General features: G+C 39.0%; 1 protein-coding gene across 1 annotated transcript in view; it reads left to right on the top strand.

Moving 5' to 3' along the window:
- ST8SIA6 (ST8 alpha-N-acetyl-neuraminide alpha-2,8-sialyltransferase 6) overlaps positions 1–18,546 on the top strand; it is a 44,918-nt gene that overhangs the window by 11,906 nt on the left and 14,466 nt on the right. Inside the window, 4 exon segments of the mRNA XM_029961707.1 lie at positions 2,968–3,054; positions 14,164–14,308; positions 16,440–16,552; positions 17,674–17,766. Coding sequence (XP_029817567.1) covers positions 2,968–3,054; positions 14,164–14,308; positions 16,440–16,552; positions 17,674–17,766 — 438 coding nt within the window.

Here is an 18,546-nt window from a genome sequence, read left to right as displayed (position 1 = left end):
AATGATTCCCTGATGACCTTCTGGTCTGATTCCATTGGAGGAGTGAGTCCCCAAGGCTCCTTTAAAGCAGGAAGTGTTAAAATCGGCTTTCTGAGAAGAAAACAAAGATTTCTGGGCTGTAAACCCAGCTGCAGCAAATCTCAGAGCTTCAATTTGGGTCTTAAAAAAATTATCTATAGGAATATTGTGTGTATTCAAGTAGAGTTCATTTCATGGAAGCCTCATATTGATGTGAGCAGATACCTTGCAGAGCTGCCACAGTTGGGAACTTCTGTCCCCCAGGACAGCGTACTGGGATGTCTCTGCTCCCTGTAGCACTGTGCCAGCTGGCAAAGATGAGTTCTGACAGTCTGGAGTGCCTTTGTAAGTCACAAGAAGAGCTAAACTGGATGCACAGGGAGAGCAGTATTCTGACTTGTAAAGACGTGGAAGTGGTGCTTTTCTGGGTGAACTGGTTAACCTCTGAGCAGGAGTCATTCCATCCAGCAGACAGCAGTGGAAAAGCTGCAGTGTTCTTGCCTTTGTAATTGATGTTCTTACCCTGTGTGCATCTTCTGTTTTATATGTAAGAAGGTCCTTAGTTTCTGACAGTGAGTGCCTGTGTTTCCCATGAGCCCTCAGAACCGGCATTATGGATGACGTTTTCATTTTTCTCCTTACCAAATGTTTCCCTGCAACTTGCTAATAACTTGTCAGTCCATGAAATTTCTTTCTGAGCTGATGGTAATTTTTCTTTTAATTTCTGACTCTGATCTTCATCTTATCTATGTCTGTAGGCTAGACTTTGTTTTTTCTATACTTTTTTTTCCTGGATGATGATAGCCTAAGTAACTCTTCATGCTCTGTTATCCTGTTAATTTTTGGAATTTCTTCATAAGTCCCAGCACCTAAGAGTTATTTGTTGTTTAGCCTTAAGGAATAAAACTAGACGAGTGATTCAACATCAGAATAGGCTATTTTGGTCCTGTGCTTTTATCTCATCCTCCCCCCATATGCACTCCCTGCCCTGGCCTGCGCTGGTACTGACACTTCTCTGACCTCATGGTGAGTCAATTTAGGTAGCAGCTTCAGCAGGAAAGTAGTTCCATTTTCTCTGGCTGCAGTTCCAAGGCTGATAATGCGGCATACCAGCAGGCAGCTGCCAAAATAGGAGGGTCTTGTTCCCAGTTTTTCCACTCCCATTACTGGTTGCTTATACTGGCTGTGGTGTTTGATGGAACCTCTCTTGATCTGGTTTAACACAATGACTAAGAAGAAAATGTATATGCATATTTTTTCCTTCTATTTTTTTTTTTTTGGTTGGTGGGTGAGTTGGTTGGTTGTTTTTGCTGTGGTAGTAAGTTAAAGTGGCCTATGGAAGCATTTGGCAAGTGTAAAAACTGGCCAGAGGGAAACAGGGGTGGAGTCAAGTAAGTACCAGCTGTGACACAAGGGAGAGAACTGATTTGGAGTTGGATTGGAAAGAGGAAGAATGTACTGCACCAGGTCAGATCAGCTACAGCTGCAATGAAACTAGTTTGCTCTTCTCCCGCTTCTACCCAGTCATTCCTCCTGAGCTGTGCAAGGGCTCAGTAAAATCAGTTTAGTCATAATCATCTAGTTCCTATAAGAGTTTTCTAAGTGTGGAGGATGAAAATCACACATGTTGTCACAGATGAAAACTTGAGCCAGAGACCAGTTCTAATGCAGTATAATTTATTTTATTATATTCATGTCATTTATTATATTGTACTCTTAACAGTATCATTTATTTTTCCAAGTTGGCTATGATTTTGCTCAGGGGTAGTTACCTTTAGCAGTTACCTTTAGCAGTTGCAGTACTTTTATGAAGGAAACAAAAAAGAGATCTGTTTTTTTCAGATGTTGAACACAGAGAGGGAGGGAAGCTTTCAGATCACTGACCTGTGCTACTGCAAGCCATCACAGTCTTCCTTTTTATCAATTCTCATGCTCCATTTAAAAACAAGCAGGGTTTCTTGCCATCCCAGTTCTTGGAAAACTATTCACAATACAGACTTGTAAGTTCCAGCTTAAATACAGTAGTGATCATTTGGGTTTGGGCCAACACTAAGCTATTTTTGCTAAAATAATACATGGTAGATATTTTATGGAGACTTGAGTACCACAGAATTCTTATTCATGGCATCTGTACCATCTCTTCTTCCCATTCCCTCAGTCCTCTTCATAAGTCAGTTATTGTTTTTTACAAACCGTATTATGAGCCAAGCACAAATGGGAGAATTAGTAACATTGAACCTGAAAGGAAAAAATGTATCCAATCTTTTGACTTATGTGTTATAAAGTATTTCACTTAGGGACAAATTTAAATCTCTTGAAAGGTTTAAAAGGAGCGGAGAGCTCTTTGGTTACATGTAGCAATGTACATTGCTACACGTGCTGGTTGACGTAAAATAGCAGATTGTTTTATTTAAGAATAATTTAAAGGAAAACTTCCATCTGTAAATATTGGTCTATAGTTTTAGATGATTGAATTGAGCTTTGGGGACTCTTATAAAGTAAATGAAAGAAAAAGCATAAGAAGTGTGATGTTTCATCTTGACTTGCAAGAGCCACTTTTCAAAACATTTTTGAAATTTAAACCACCGAGTACAAGAGTGTTTTGTATTATTTTGGGCTTTTGCACTTGAGATGATTTTTAATAACTTCAAGATATTTATGGTTAATTACTTAAGTTTGAAACCAGTGTACTTTTGAAAGTTTCTGAAAAGAGAAGTTCATTAGGACATCACTACTAAGAAGAGATGTTTAATAGGTCATGCTAATTAAATGAGGATAGTACTGTTAAAAATTACAAAAATAAAATAGGTCATGGAGTTCTAAAAGCAATCTATTATATATGCACCATGCACATTATTATTAATGCATGCATCATTTGAATGTTTTAGAGACTGCTTCTAAATATACATACATATAAATTCTACTGTTTGATGTTGTTTCCTTTTTTAGATATTCGGAAGATTATTATCTTCACATAGTTACAAAACTGCAGAACTGCACCTGGATAAGGAGACCAGAAGAATCTACAAAATTCAGGTAATTTTCGTTGACTTATGTAGAAAAACTGTTTAACCTAGACTTTTCTAACAAACCATAAATTTAAATCTTCCCTTTTAAACAGATAATTTTGTATTGCTTTTACTAATTTCTATGATTCTTTTGATGCTGGGGCTCTTCTTGTTTGTTGGAATAGAACTGTGCAAACTGAGTAGAAGAACTACATAAATGAAGCAATATCACCTATCTCCGCTACTCAAGTAGAATGGATTAAAATATTCATGGCACAAAACCTTCAATGTTAGAAAAACTCCAAACAATAATGTTATTTTGTCCATCTGATATAGCACTCTGGTAAAAGACTATGAAATAAAGCAGTGTATTTCTTACCCCAAGACTATCGCTTCTATTACAGAAGTGCCCAAGGCACTCATTAGGTTTGATGCTGCATGTCATGGCCCCTGAGCACCTCAGCACGTGGTTACATCTGTCCTTGTTTGGGGTGGCATATAAGTACATGCTCAGTAGGAACAGTGATCCCTGAAAAACTTAAACTCTCATTCAGAAATGCTGATTTTAAAGAACAGCTTCACTGTGCCATCCCTATTTTCTCCAGGGGAAAAATCTCTATTAATTATATTATTACATGAGTCAGATTTAAAGATTCTGTCATAATCTTTAAAAATCAATGAACTGGCCTACCTTCCAACTCTTTAGAGTTAACTAGCATTGAGAACTTGATATCCCCATGCTCAGCATGATACCTTTAGAAGAAGTAGTTTGGGGGGGTGGGAGCAGGGTAAAGGATAACATAAATTGTAACATAAATTGCTGTATTTCCTGTATATCATAACTGACTAATAGTGTTTCCCAAAGCTGAGGTAGGGGTATACACAAATTTAAGGTTTTAGAAACCTTGTGTTGACTCAGGCAGGCTTTAGCTGTGCACAAGGATATCAGAGCACAATAAGGAGCTGTAAAGCAGCCCATTCTGTCTCAGAATGGACAAACATCTTGCACAGAGTTGACAGAAGGTGAAGCTGCTCTCATCTGCTCATCACTCTCCTACATTTAGCCTTTTTGTTTTCCAATCTCTTTTTTACTTCTCTTCCTTCCAAACAGACCAACCACCACGTACCAGCAATTTGCTACTGCTTCTGTTGTTCTGGATGTATGAATCAATGGCAGAGTAGCCACTCCTTGGTCCAGCTGGACCTCTTCATTTATTGCTTCTGCAATATCCCTTCCACTGTGCTGACTTCTACATCTTCTAGGCCTACTGGAATCAAACATCCAAACCATCATATAAGACTGTTGGATTTGAAGTACAAGATGCTTACTGTTCCTCATGTTGTCTTTGGCTTCCAGCGAGGAGTGTGGGTCATAAGTAGTGAAGATGGGTTATACAACCAGTGATCAAACTGGAAATATTCAAAAGTGGAAACTATGGGCTGCAGCAGTAAACCACCGAAAAAATGTGGCCTGTATGTACATTGAGGTGATCTTTCCAGCTTTAACTTAGCTCAAATACCAAGCAAAAAACCGTGTTTTTAAATCCATGGTTCTGCACAGGCTGGACAAACTTGTTACTGATTCCACATTCCAGGGCTGTGCTGTTATGGTTTCCTTGGGTTTTAACATCCAAATTAGCTAGAGTGTTAACTAGGTCATAGATACACAACCCATGCTGCAATTCTGATGACAGTACTGTATATTCTTCTGTTCCTGAAATCTGATCTGATTTGATGTCATCCAAGAATTCCATTGGTAGGACCAAGGACTGGTACTTTTGTGTAGGGCATTATGGATGATTGTTTTACAAAAGATGGATACTTTTGCATAGGTATTTTCTTTCTTTTTCTATCCTCAAACTCTTCGCTGTTGTTTTGTGGAAATAGGATATTAAAATTTTACAGTTGTCCTTCATCCCAGACCATACTGGAGACTTTCAAGGCTCTTAGCAGTTGGTCAATAGAGGCTTTAAAACAAAGGTTTAAAAAATAGAAACATTTAAAATTTACTGTCTAAATCTGTATACAGTCCATGCTTACAGCATTCCCAAACTTATTTATCAGACTTAAGCTCAAGAGCCTGGAACTAGGTTTGCAAGGACACTTTAGATGAGAAATGATGCATTGACAGAGCTCTGTGGGGAACAAAGTTTCTAGAATTGTGGTGAAATAAATGAATTAATAATCCACAGGAAGTATATCTCTTTCTAACTTACCCTCCTGTTAGTAATAGCTGTATAATGCAAATATTATACAGTTCTAAAAATTTCATTAAGTAGGTAGATAAACACACCCATTTTCAGAAGAGGAAATTAATCTCAGAGGGGCTGTGCAGCAGGGATTGGGTACTACAGCCAGCCACCTTTAGGAGGGGGACTTGAAGCTGCCTGTGTCACATTAGTCACCTGCCAGTGCCACCAGAAGTCTGCCTGCTGACTAGACTGCAGAGAAGCTGCTTGACTTCTTTTCCTGTTTGCCCATCTGTTAAATGGAATGAACACTTAGATGCTTCTCGGGCATGGTGTCAATTTTATGACATCTCTCTATTATCCTGAAGTTCTGAAGGACACGCATGCATATTTATAAGGGATTTAATGTCTTATGCTTCTGGGCATAAACTAACCTCTAATTAATAAGGTTCAAGAGCAGCTTCTCCTGGGGTAGCCAATTTTTCAGAGAAGCTTTCCTGTGTTTTCCTTTGCAGCTTTTGGCTGCCATCACACTGCTAGTGGAGTGAAGGAATATGTGATCTAAGCCAGTAACTCTTATGTTCCTAGAAGACAGCATGGTGTACCAATGTGTACACATCCATCCTCTTTGTAAGCTGCTCTCCCAGCAGATCCAGGCCAAATAAAAGAATATGAATTAGAAGTGCAGTGCAGGAAAGAAATACTTGTCTTTTTATTTGGCAAATGTGTTACAGCTGACAGGCGTGCCTCGCACAAAGTACAGTGGTTTTGCCAGCTCACTGTTGGAGAGAAGAGTGCTGGATCCTAGGTCGACCCTCTACTACTTTTATCATGCAGCTGTGCAAACTGTGTCCATTTTTTGTCAGAGAGCTGGCCTTTTCCAAATGGCTTCCTCCAAAGCTGCTCTGCTCTGCAGGTGGCTAGATTATTATCTGGCAGTGGTCAGTAGTTCTTGACAGCTACGTGATGTTTACACATGCATTTCTCAAAATCAAGAGGAACCAGGAGGCAAGTACAAGCCATGATGTTCTCTTTGATACCTCTCATATCCACGGGCACTCTTCTCTGGTTGATTTTTGTCCAGTCTCTGTCAGGAAACCAATACCCTGGCCCTTCAGTTTAGTGTCTGTAATAGTGACATCAGCATTGCCAGATTTAGGCTGCCCTCAGAGGAGCAAGTGCAAGCACTTGGTTCATTGCTCTTGAAATCTAGTTAAGATTTATTGTGCCCCACAGTAGCATCTGTTAGTCATTGCTAAAGAGGTTTTATATAGCTTCACAATAGAAGCTAGTAAAGGTGATGTACCGGAAGTGGTGTAAATAGCGTCCTACTAACTGTGATTTAGGGAAAATCTTCTCCAACATTTACTGCTAGGGACATATAAAAAACTATTTTTTTATTCAGACTTTTTCTTTATGAAATTCACTTTCTTTTGTTCTTTTTTTAATTTTTTTTCTTGTTCTTTATGGCTCTACACATCTCCACATTATGCATTTGTTTCTAAGTCAACCTCAAGTCCGGTCTTCCTCCCTTTTCAATTTTACATCAACTCTAACTTGTATTAGACAGTGCAAGTCCTTGGATTTCTTGGTTCTAAGAGAGAAACTTGGTAGAAACTTGGAAAGGTAGGGGAAATAAGCTCACAGTTGCCTGGAAGTGTCATCCTTAAAACTCCAGGAAAAAAAGCCATGCTGCGTAGCTTCCTCTGCAAAGGTTCTTCTAGCCACACTCAGTAGAGTCTCAGGTTCCCTAGGTAACCTGAATATTAATTATTATATTAGTATTCTTCAAAGGTTTTCCACTTAAAAGAAATGTTTCATTAGAGTAACAAATTACAGAGCACGATTAGGTGCAAGCTGTAATCGTCTTTTACACCTCGCGTCTCTTTGCTTTACAGACTTTTAAGCTTGATTTATTCTCATCTGGGCTCTACACCCATGGTGCCAAACAGTCTACAGGTTTTTAAAACAGTTGTGACTCTTGTTTTTGCAGAAAGCTACAAAGAGTTAAAACAGCCCTCAAAATGAGGGGAGGAAGGATATGGAGACAGAAAGGCTGTGCAGATGCTGTGTTTCAGAGAAGCCTCTGGGCATTGTATTTCTGGGCTATCTCCCTGAGCTTGAAGCCTGGCAAAGCAATGCAACAGTTCCTCAGGAGTGGTATCACACTGGAATAGCCTTGTGTGAACTGTGGGTACTGGGCCCTCTCCCCAGGAAAGACCACTCCAGACAAACCTTATTTGCGTCTGATAATGAAGGGAGAAGGAAATTCCTAGATGTAAAATACAGTTGTAAAATTCCTGATGTTACACTGCAGTTTAGCTGGCACACTGCTTCCCTCTACCCTCACGCAAATATTTTTTACTTTTTTTAAAAAGAAAAAACATTACTACTTTCAAAACAAGAACCTAGACTCTTAAAAACACTAGTTAAAAGATCAACCCATTTTCTTAGTCCTGTTATTTTTCCTCTTGCTTTTTGTTCCCCTTGACCTCTATTACCCTTTTCCCACTTCAATATCTCTTCTCAAAAGTGTGTGTTAAACATTCCTGCAGATTAAAAAAACCCCAATCCTTCTTGAAGAGATTAATTTGTTGCGAGCTATACTCTAACCTATATAACAGTATTGCTTATCACATCTGTGTACTGCCATGAACCCCAGTTGAAATACAAATAAAATACCCTGCAAGGTCAATTTATGCTTACATAAGCTCACACCACCACATAATCAATAGCTTTCCTAACACTAAACAGATCAATAATTCCACTGTAATCTCTGAAATCTTCCAGTATACAAGCATATACAGAACTCTGAGACTATAGTGTGGTTTAAAAGTACATTTGCTGCACAGGTTTAATAGATCGTATAAAACAATGATTATATATTCAAAGACATATTTTATTTCAAAAGAGGAAAAGATAGAGAGATAGTAATTTGTGACAGTTTGAAGAAATGGTTGAATCTTCTAATTGCTCTACAGACTTTTATATACTTTTCTAAAGGTTGGAGAATTCCTGTAAGCAGAACCTAATTTTGAATCAGTCTGAGTTAATTATGTCTTCATGGCAGACTCTTTAAATAGTCTTTGGTTTGAAAATTTTATTACGCTTTTTAAATATTCAGTCTTGATTTCATATTCAACCCTTTTGGCTTTCATTGTCTTAGACATTTATGATGTTACTTCATATATAGACAGTTCAAGGGCTGTCAGTGTAGCGTTCCTCTTCAACATATTCTGTTTCAGATATTAAATTTAAGCACTCTTTTCTAAAAGTTTGGAATAGGTCATAATATGCCTCGCTGTACTTTGGGGCTATTGACTTGGATTGACAAGGGCCTGGAGAAACCTGTATCATTGTTTAGAACCCCCAGTGAAGTACAATAAATAATTTCTTGCTCATTGTAAAATTTTACAGCAGTGGACATAGAAAAAAGGTAGTCTTGCTGTTTGTAGTTATGCCCTTGAAATTTTGCTGTTATACAGTAGAATTTTTTGTGAGTTCTTCTGCTGTCATGATAGTCTCTTCAGTATGAAAACTCAAAATCTTTGATGTCCTCACCTGTACAGTATAACAGCTCACATGAACTAATGATTACAAACAACCAAGCCAGGTGAACTGTTAAAATAAGCTGTTAGGCAAGCACGGGCTTTTTCTGCTTCTTAAGTAATCCAAAGACTTTTGTCACCTTAACGCTTTGCCCTTTATTCAAATGACATTACAAAGTGTGCTGTGAAATACTCTTTAGCATCAGGCTTACAGAAGTTACAGCTTTAAATATTTGCTGGTCTTACTTTGTGTTCGGTTATCTCTTGTGTGATGGTTTTGTGTGTTGGGTAACTGAAAAAGCACAAGGAGATATGTCTGTATAAGCATTGCTGATGTCAGTAATGTGCAAGTGCTTTATAATAGGACTGACTGATATGGTATTCTTTTGGCAAACAAATGTTCACTTTATAGATGTTTGTAAAAGGTGACTTAGAATCAAATGGACTTAGACCGTTACTCAAAAAGGTTTGTCCAGATATCTACTAAAATACTCCAGTTGTTGAAACTTTGCACCTTGCCTAGGCAACCTGTTTCAGTGTGCTTCCTAATACTGAACTTAAGGGGTTTTTAGAGCAAATTAAAATTATTTTCCTTACCCTCCCCACCATGACCTTAGAGGACAGTTGATCTTCTACTATTTTGAGCAATGTTTTGGATAATTTGATACTTCTGCAGTGTCCATCTCCATACATTTTCCCCTCCTCTCACCTCAGTTTAGTCCAATGTATAATGACAGTGAAATATTTCACGCTGTTCTCAGCAATGATGAATGCCCTCTGGCCCCAGATTCACAGGCACTGGTGTCACACTGAAGTGTAGTCTACACAAAAGAAATACTATTAAGTTCACCCAGTTTTGTCAGACTCTGCAGGCTCACATCCAAGTGGGGGTACTACAATCCCCCGAGAATCACAGTTAATTGTGTTGGTCCAGTGGTCCAGCTGTAGGCTGGAGTACACTAGTTCCAGTGGTGTACTCTCTTTCCAATGTCCCAAAGTACAAAGCTGTGTAAAAGCAAGTGCCTTTTCACACCAGATATGTATCTGACTAAAATATTTAAAAAATATAGAGAGAGAACAAAATTACTTTAGCTAAGCATTTCTAGTTAAAGAAGATGTTCTGAAAATCATCCCGCTTACTGCAGGAGGATGAATCAAAGCCTCTTGGTAGTTTTAGTACTAGTGTTGTGATTTAACTCCAGCCAGCAGCCAAGCCCCACACAGCCACTCTCTCACTCCACTGCCAGTTCAGGGAGACAATCAGAAGGGTGAAAGCAAGAAAACTCATGGATTGAGATAAACACAGTTTAATAGAGAAAGCAAAAGTCACACACACAAGCAAAGCAAAACAAGGCATTAATTCACTGCTTCCCATGGGCAGGCAGGTGTTCAGGCATCCCCAGGAGAGCAGGGCCCCACCACGTGTAACAGTTACTTGGGAAGACAAACGTCATTACTCCACATGTCCCCCCTGCTTCCTCCTTCTTCGTCCAGCTTTGTATCCTGAGCACGATGTCATATGTATGGAATATACCTTTCGTCATCTGTCCTGGCTGTATTTCTTCCCAACCTCCCATGCACCCCCAATTGCCTCACTAGTGTGGCAGTATGAAAAGCAGAAAAGGCCTTGGCTCTGTGTAAGCCCTGCTCAGCAATAATAAAGACATCTCTATACTGTTGTGTTCAGCACAAGTCCAAAACACAGCCCCATACTAGCCACAGTGAAGAAAGTTAACTCCTCTGGACTTCTGATGCTGTGACTAGATCATAAAAACACTTTGTTCAAGGGCAACCTCACTGTCTTTGTTAAAATCTGGAACTTAAACCTTCTTACTGTAAGCTGCAAACCTGTTCTGACATGTACCTAAGTGGATGCTCAGCCTGTATAGCAGCATCCCATCTTCCAAGAACTGCTTCTCAGTGTTTTCTCCTTGTCAGAACGGACAATGTAGATCACTTTCTACTCTTAAAAAAAAAAACACTAATGCAGAGTTTGACTTTAAGGTAGTACCATTTGATGCTGTTAAGATTCTGCCCCTTTTTTCTTATCCCACCATCTGTTTAGGAACTTCGTTGTACAGTAGATTTTAACAGTTTCCCTCTCCCCAGGTGGCACGGTACACAAGTTAAAATGTTGTCTTGGCTTTGCAACACCTTGCATATAGCACTTATTAAAATAATTGGCTTGTATGATATATGTCTTAATCTTACGAAGTACATGCTTTTTAGGGGTGTCATCACCTGATGAGAGAGACCACATATGACATTAATACCCTGATGATGATTGCAGTAATAAATTGCTTGAACTGCCCAGTCTCTACCCCTTCCTCATTATTTACTGTCAGTTTTAGATTACCACATGTAACAGCTTGTACAAAATCCTGTATGAACAGACTGCTGAATACATTGCCGGTGGGTATTGCTGTCTGCAAGCTACATGCATTCCCACTGGAGCTCTGTACAGGGATGCTTGGGCACAGTGGGATTCTGTTTCATGATTTGATCTAAATAAGGTTGCTATTGTTACCACCAAATTTTTACCACATGTGCTCTAAAAATATATGTAATTAATCAATATGTATTCTCTTGTTCTTACTGTGTTTTTGAACTAGCTTATCTATGTTTTACTTCCTCAGTGGATCCATAATATTAATTTAAACAATTACTTTCATATTAATTCTGATATATGTTTTTCTTCCAGGCCGTTTCTGCTTTTATTGAAGCACTCGTTCTTGTGAAATGAGTAATTATAAGCAAAAACTTGTCATCAGTATTAATGAATGGTATCTGTCATCAGTTTGCATTTTCAGGGTCTGGTAGCCATCGCACCAAAACAGCTGTTTTACTAAAGCTGTCAAGAATATACTGGCATTATTCCTTCTCTTCTGCATGTCCCATGGTTCACACAGATAATATTTAGGCCTGCTCCATTTAGCTTTAAGAAAAAAAAAAGGCAAATAGAAATTATGGGTTATGTGATTCCTCATCTCCATGTGAGTGCCAGGGAACAGTAAGAGACGGCTTCTTCCTGAGGAACAGGGTGTGCGATTCCAACACAGTAACCTGGCCAGCAGAGCAGGAACTGGCAGCTGGGCTCATCCTACCCCTGGCCAGGAGTGGGTCAGCCCTAGCCCTGGGCATGGGCACGTCCACATCCCTGGGGACAGGATGGATACAACTGGAGACTGACCCTGCTGTGGTGTTGTTGGGGCAGGGACTGATGGTTCTGGAGGGTTGAAGTAGGGTCCTGAGCCATAGAAAAGATGGGGCAGCTTCAGGGTGCTGGAGAGGGGTAGTGAGGCTTGGTGGTGCCCTCAGGACTTGACAGTGATGTCTGAATCCTCTTATTACTACAGTACATATTAAGGTTAGAAAGAACTGGTTATAGAAAAAAGTGTACAAGAAAGAAAATGAAGTGGGCTCCAGTCAAGAGTGGTCCAATAACATCCAGCGTTCCCAGACTTCATCACTGGACTCTACTGCCTCATTTCTCCCCTTGTATTTTTACATATGTTTAAAATAGGATACTATATATGTTTTCACCCTATGGGCATCTCCTGACCTGCAGAACATAGTCTCATCCCCACCCTTGTACCTAGTGGTTTTAAGTGACCACTGACCTTCTCTATCCCTTAAGACTTTGAACAGGGTAATGGGTATCACTGAATTCAGGGGGTGGAGCAGAATGCAGTTTGTGGAAATCTGAACCCTACTCATTCCTCTCTCAGGATTAACATTTCCTAGTTACTCTCCTAGGATAGTTATTTCAGATCTGTGCCATCCCAGCACTCAGTCATTCCCAGTTTTCCTCACTTATCTGGGAACTTTGCCTTTAAGGAGTTTCAGAGCTCAGTATTCAAAATGGGTTTATATATACCAGTAAGTCATCTGACTATTGAAATATTACTCTTTTCTTTCTTTCCTTTGGTATTTTATATATGAATCAAACCAACCTTCACAACCTTTTTTTTTACCCTTATTTTGACCATTTTTCGAAGAGAAGTGAGTCTGGGAATATCCCAGACCTGTTCATTCTGTTCCCTGTCTTCCAGGAAACATAATGCTTGGGCTCTTCTTCTGCACTTCATCTCCATCAGAAATGAAATTATATTATTATTATTAGAATATTTTCTTTGTCTGCATTGTTGATAAAGTGAAATGAAGCAACTTCTCTTCCCTGTGTCTTACCCTATTAAAGCAAGGTTACCTAGGATTTGTCCTGTAATGTTTAACTAGTACCAACAGTTTGGTTTACCTTAGTCACTGAAAAAGTATGAAATAAAACTTTTCTGTTCCTCGGACTCTAACTGATTTTTTCTTCCCAATTAACCTTCATTGTTAAGATAGGAATCACTGTCTTTTCCCTGCTGTGGTATCTTCTTCAAAATTCCAAGCAATTCTGTTATAAATGTATATTCTTCTCTAAATTGTCAGTAGTTCTCTTAGTATCTCACCCAATGAGAAAGCTATGTCTTAACAATTGATACATAATGTCTGGACATGAATATTTCAGCCTTACAGTCTGAAAATCAGATCCCGTGGCAGCAGAGGAAATGTTGTTGCCTAAAGCAAAATGAATTTCAGTGTTTTAGGTCTGATTTCAAAGGTCTGATGGGGCTTTGCACTGCATTTCACTGTTAATAATGCAGGATATTTGCACACATAATATTTTCATAAGTTTGGAGGTATCAGAAATTGTAAGATGAGTGATAGTCTTCACTCACACAAAAAGTTTGAGTGAATCCCTTGCACTCTTACTTATTTAAGGACTTCTGCTGGGTGTTTTGGGAAGCAGTTAGGCTGTCTATCTCTACCACAAAAGTATCTGTCTTCTTTATGTGGCAGTTGTGATCTAATTTATTTAACATCTCTGATAATGTGCACAGGAAAACTGTGCTGAACAGTTGCAGAAATTAATTATTAATTAATTGGCTTGCAACCATCTAGCTGTTCACCAAGTACTATCTCCAGTACCTTTCATCATAATTTCTTTCATCTCATTGTTTTTTTCTTTCTTCAACCTTCTAGTTTCTTCCAATCACTTGTTCTGTGTTGATTGAAATCACATTGTTAATTTTGGGAACTGAAGGTTCTCAGCGTTTCTATAATAATCTTAGCAATTAATAATATGGAGGAGATTGACTACAACTTTTTCTTGGTGGGAGAAGGAGACTAAGAAAGAAAAATAGTGTAAGTTCTTGATCTGATTGATTTCTGAACATTTGCTGTGAAAATGGACTTGCTCTGCAAAGCAAGTCAAGGGAAATGATGTTATAGAAGGTTCATATAGCCTTTTGTTGCTTAGTTAATTTGAACTGTTTTTCATTGATCTAGTTCTCCAGCACTACTTTCCTACTTATTTACCTGTCTTTGAGCAGGTTTTGTTTGGGTTTTTTGCAGGTCAGAATTAGCTTCCTGCTGTGATGCAATTCACAATTTTATTGCTTCTCAAAACAACAGCCCACTGGGAAGTAACATGAGTTATGAAGTGGACAGTAAAAAGACCATCCTCATTACAGAGGACATTTTTAAGATGCTGCCTGTGGTAAGAACTGTATCTTTACCTGTTACTATAATTGCAGTATCATATATATATATTGGGCTAGTAATAGAGCTGCTTTGATTCCTCTGGAAAAGGCCCATCAGACTCTGTATGCACTTCTTTATTCACCTTGCAATATGGGGTTTTTTTCAGCCTTCCTCTGCCGTGGTGGAGGCATGGACAGGGTATCATAGATCAGATTAAAGGTAGAGTTGCTGCAGAACACAAGCTATAGCCCAGCTTGGCAACCAGCTGAATTCAGGAGTGAATATTCTGAAAATATTTGCCTTGCTTTTATCATTCCCATTTTTAAAGGCATTTCAGTCTGGAAGAACATTTCGTATTCTTCATATACCCATGCCATTTCTGGTGCTGTCTTGGCATGTAATTTATGAAAGCTAAACACAATATACAATAGAATAAACACAATATAGAATAGAATAGAATAGAACACAATAGAACAGAATAGAATAATTTCAATTGGAAGGGACCTGCAACAGTCATCTAGTCCAACTGTCTGACCAATTCAGGGCTGACCAACTTCAAGCACTGAATAGCAGGGAGAAGAGATCAGCACCTTCCTTGACATTTCCCCTCCTCCCCTCCCCTCCTCCCTGCTCTCTGTGGAGAGCAATGAGGCCTCTCAGCCTCCTTTTCTCCAAACTAGCCAAGTCCCAAGTCCTCAGCTGCTCCTCATAGGAAATTTCTTCCCCCCCTTTTCACCAGCTTTGTTGGCCACTGGGGTGAGGCATTTGCAGCCAAAAACACAGGCTAAGAGAAGGCATCAGACTTTGTAGCTCAGGACTTACAAAGACATACAAGTTCTTGAGACTAGACAAAGAGGTTGTATTTGATTTCTCAAAACTAAGAGCACATGGGAGCCCTCTTACCCAGCTCTGGCATTCTTGGTTTGTGAGATCCCAGCTACCATGAGTGTAGTTCTTCCTAATGCTGCTGTGAATCATTAAGGACTTCATTGCAATATAGGTTACAGTGGTTCCAAATTTAAACTTAATGAAAGAGAACAGTAGTGTTTTATGTGCACATATATGTGCTAAGCTAGCCAGAGTTGTCTGGCCTTTGTGTTCTCCTACTGTCTTTTCAGAATTGAACAAAATATTTGGACATGTTGTTTTGTAACATATTGCCAGGCAACATGATGTTTGCTGCTTTCCCCACACTTTTTGTCTTGTTTGTAACAGTGTCCCATCCTTCTTCTCTTCAGGCAAGCTGATGAGAGAAGGAGGAAGGATAATGCTTTCCATAAGCAAGTCTTGACTCAGTCTTACAACTGGCTTTAATTTCTGCAGTCAAAGTTACCCAACTGCTGGCGTCTCTGTTGAATGTCAGTGCTCCCACAGCAGAAGGGGGTGAACAAGATGTACGAAAAGTTTCAGAGGCTGGGATAACAGCCAACTATATCAATGTCAACTGAAATAGCCAACAATTTACATTCATTTGCTAGGTTGTCATTTGTACTGGTTCTCAAGTGGATGCACTTAGCTCCCTCTCAGCTTCCCCATGGCAAGACAGCAAGCTGTAACAAGAAGAGGAGCAGAGAGATGAACAGCCAGAAACAGTAACCTCGTCAGTGAGGCCTCACATTCACCATGACCTAAGCCAAGGCACATCATTATCCTTTTCAACATCTTCAGGTTCCCCTAATTTCATTTTTTTACTTCAAATGTAGTGTGTGATGACACAAGTGCTGAGCATTTACAAAGTTCCCTTCTATTAGCTGAGAAAGTCATAAAGACTATATGAAAGCCCGCAGTCTGTTACAGTGCAAAGGAAAATGGGTAAAATTTAAGCTATCTTCAGTACAAGCTAGTTCCTTAGCTTTTCAAGGATTCAGTTCACCACTAGATAGTTTTTGTGTTAAGTGTATTTAAAAGATACCCAGTTTTAATAATCCAGTGTTATTCCCTCAAAGTTCTGATGACAGAAGTAGCAGTTCTCAGTCTGTTGGTGCCTGTTTTTCACTCTTGGCTGTCAAGGTCTGCCAACCCTATCTGCCTAAATGCTGAATGCTTTTACTGGGATTTACCAGATTAAACCTGCAGGAGCAAATTGACACAAAGAAACAATCAAAATATTTATAAGGCATTGTCTGTGTCTTTTTATTTGTTTGCAGTCCTCGCCTCTTTCAGTCTATCCCTTCAAGACCTGTGCTGTGGTTGGAAATGGAGGCATTCTGAAAAATTCCAGCTGCGGAGCTGAAATAGATAGTTCTGACTTTGTGTTCAGGTAAGAGCTGCTTCATCTTGCTGAAGTGTGTCGAGTGTTTCTAAAAACTTGGCAGGCTTGGAAGCCTACTAATACCAGTTTGTAGCAATGAGGAAGGATCTTAACAATTCTTTCTTTCTGCCTCTGTAAGGATACTACTGCTTCATAGTTTTCAGAATGCTGCTTCTAATTAGAGAGGAGTCTATATGATCTATAATTGCAAAGACACTTTGCAGTGATGTGAAATGTGATCATCTGAGAACCTGAAATTTCTGCTCATTTAGGATCCCTTAGGAGACTGGTATTAAATGCCACATGTTTACCTCTTGCTTAACAAAGGATTTACTGAGCCTTAGTTTGTCTCACTCATGTAATCATTTAACTGTCCTGATATTTGTCTCACCTTCTGTTAGTCATCTAAAAAATTAAGCATCTAAGTAGGTTTTTTTATCTCGCTGTGTAGACTGGGAGAAAATCAGGTGTACTCAGAGCATTATTTGGCCCACACTATCAGTAGAAATCACACTGTAGTTCCTACAGGGGAACAGAGTAACAGAAGGAAGGTTCCAATCTGCTGGATTTTGTTTACTTTTTTTACTTTTGGCTACTATTTGGGCTTTTGAAAACGTTTTTTAAAAAAAGGTCTGTCCGGTTAGATAACTGTTCTAATAAAAGTGGGAAATCTGCATACTAAAATACTAAACTTACTAAGTGACCAACTTTAAAAAAATGCTGGTTTTGCATTTTACAGAAATCACTGTTTCTACAATAAGGCAAGTTACACTGTTGTTAGAAGATGCAGTAGAAGACTTTCAGTAGAAATGCATTGTTTAGACAAGAGGTATTTCCTAGCAGCTAGTGTAGAGTGTTCATAGACTGGATGCTTCTGGGATTTTAACTGTGCTCCTGGTTTGTGGTACGATTTATAAAAACCAGCTCTCTGTGCCCTATTTTAACCATCTGTACAGTAGATTAAATATTTCTACTAGGAGTGTTGTAAGCCTTATTTAATATTTGTAAAGTGCTTAGACATCCCTGGGAGCTAATGTGAAAGTGTCATTGCACAAGAGAGGAATTTGCAAATAATAACTGTAAAGCATTTCTGGTGCACATCTGTTTAAGCAAATGTTTCTCAATTCCAGGTGTAACCTTCCTCCAACCACGGGAAGCATTAGCAAAGATGTTGGCAATAAAACAAACCTCGTGACTGTTAATCCAAGTATCATAGCTCAGAAGTGAGTACCACCTGCAAATCTGTTTCTGTGCAATGGTGTATAATTGTTTGACATGATTTAAATTTTGTCGGAAATTCACTGGGATACCATCATAAGAGCAGTGCATGCAGATTACCTCATTAAGCCTTAGTTCCTGTGTAAAATATGTACTAGTCTAAATGGAAATCTGTTAAACCTGGCCTTATTTGTAGCAGAAAGGAGTCAGCAATACCCAGATTAGCAAGAGCCTGACACAAGTCAGCAATTTATGGCAGAGTAAAATTGATGATTGTAAGCCCAAACCTCTTCTTTTTCCCCCCATGACCCGCATGACCCCAAGCATTTAGAAAGGAATTGTAATCATAAATAGGTAAAGCCTGGAAATGTATGTCTGATTCTATCAGTAGGACTGTAAGCACATGTTCTTAGGTAAAGTGCTTAGAGGCTGTTTTGGTGAAGGCTGTTTCCTGAATGGAGGTCCAGTTTCTGTAATCCATTTTCTCAATCCATATGAAAGATGCTCTTTTTTCTCAGCAGAGGTTTTGGTGGGTTTTTTTCACCTTCTTGATGAAAAGAAAATCTAATAAGGCCAGGCTGACTAATCTGACATCTTCAGCAGGCTGGAACTGCAGCTTATCTATGAAAAGGACTGCTGTGGCATGTTATTTACTGCTTACTGATCTTACTGTGTCTTATTGTATCTTATGGTCTGTCATCAGGCAAAGCTTTTTTTTTTTTCACCTTGAAAGGAAGAAGAAAAAAGTACAGTGAGTAGACAGAAATGACTAACAGGCTTTTTTC

Source organism: Manacus vitellinus, unplaced genomic scaffold, assembly GCF_001715985.3.
Source record: "Manacus vitellinus isolate BGI_N305 unplaced genomic scaffold, ASM171598v3 scaffold_3_pilon, whole genome shotgun sequence".
Classification (NCBI taxonomy): domain Eukaryota; kingdom Metazoa; phylum Chordata; class Aves; order Passeriformes; family Pipridae; genus Manacus; species Manacus vitellinus.
The sequence above is the reverse complement of the archived record's forward strand: the minus strand, read 5'-3'. Positions and strand labels throughout refer to the sequence as shown.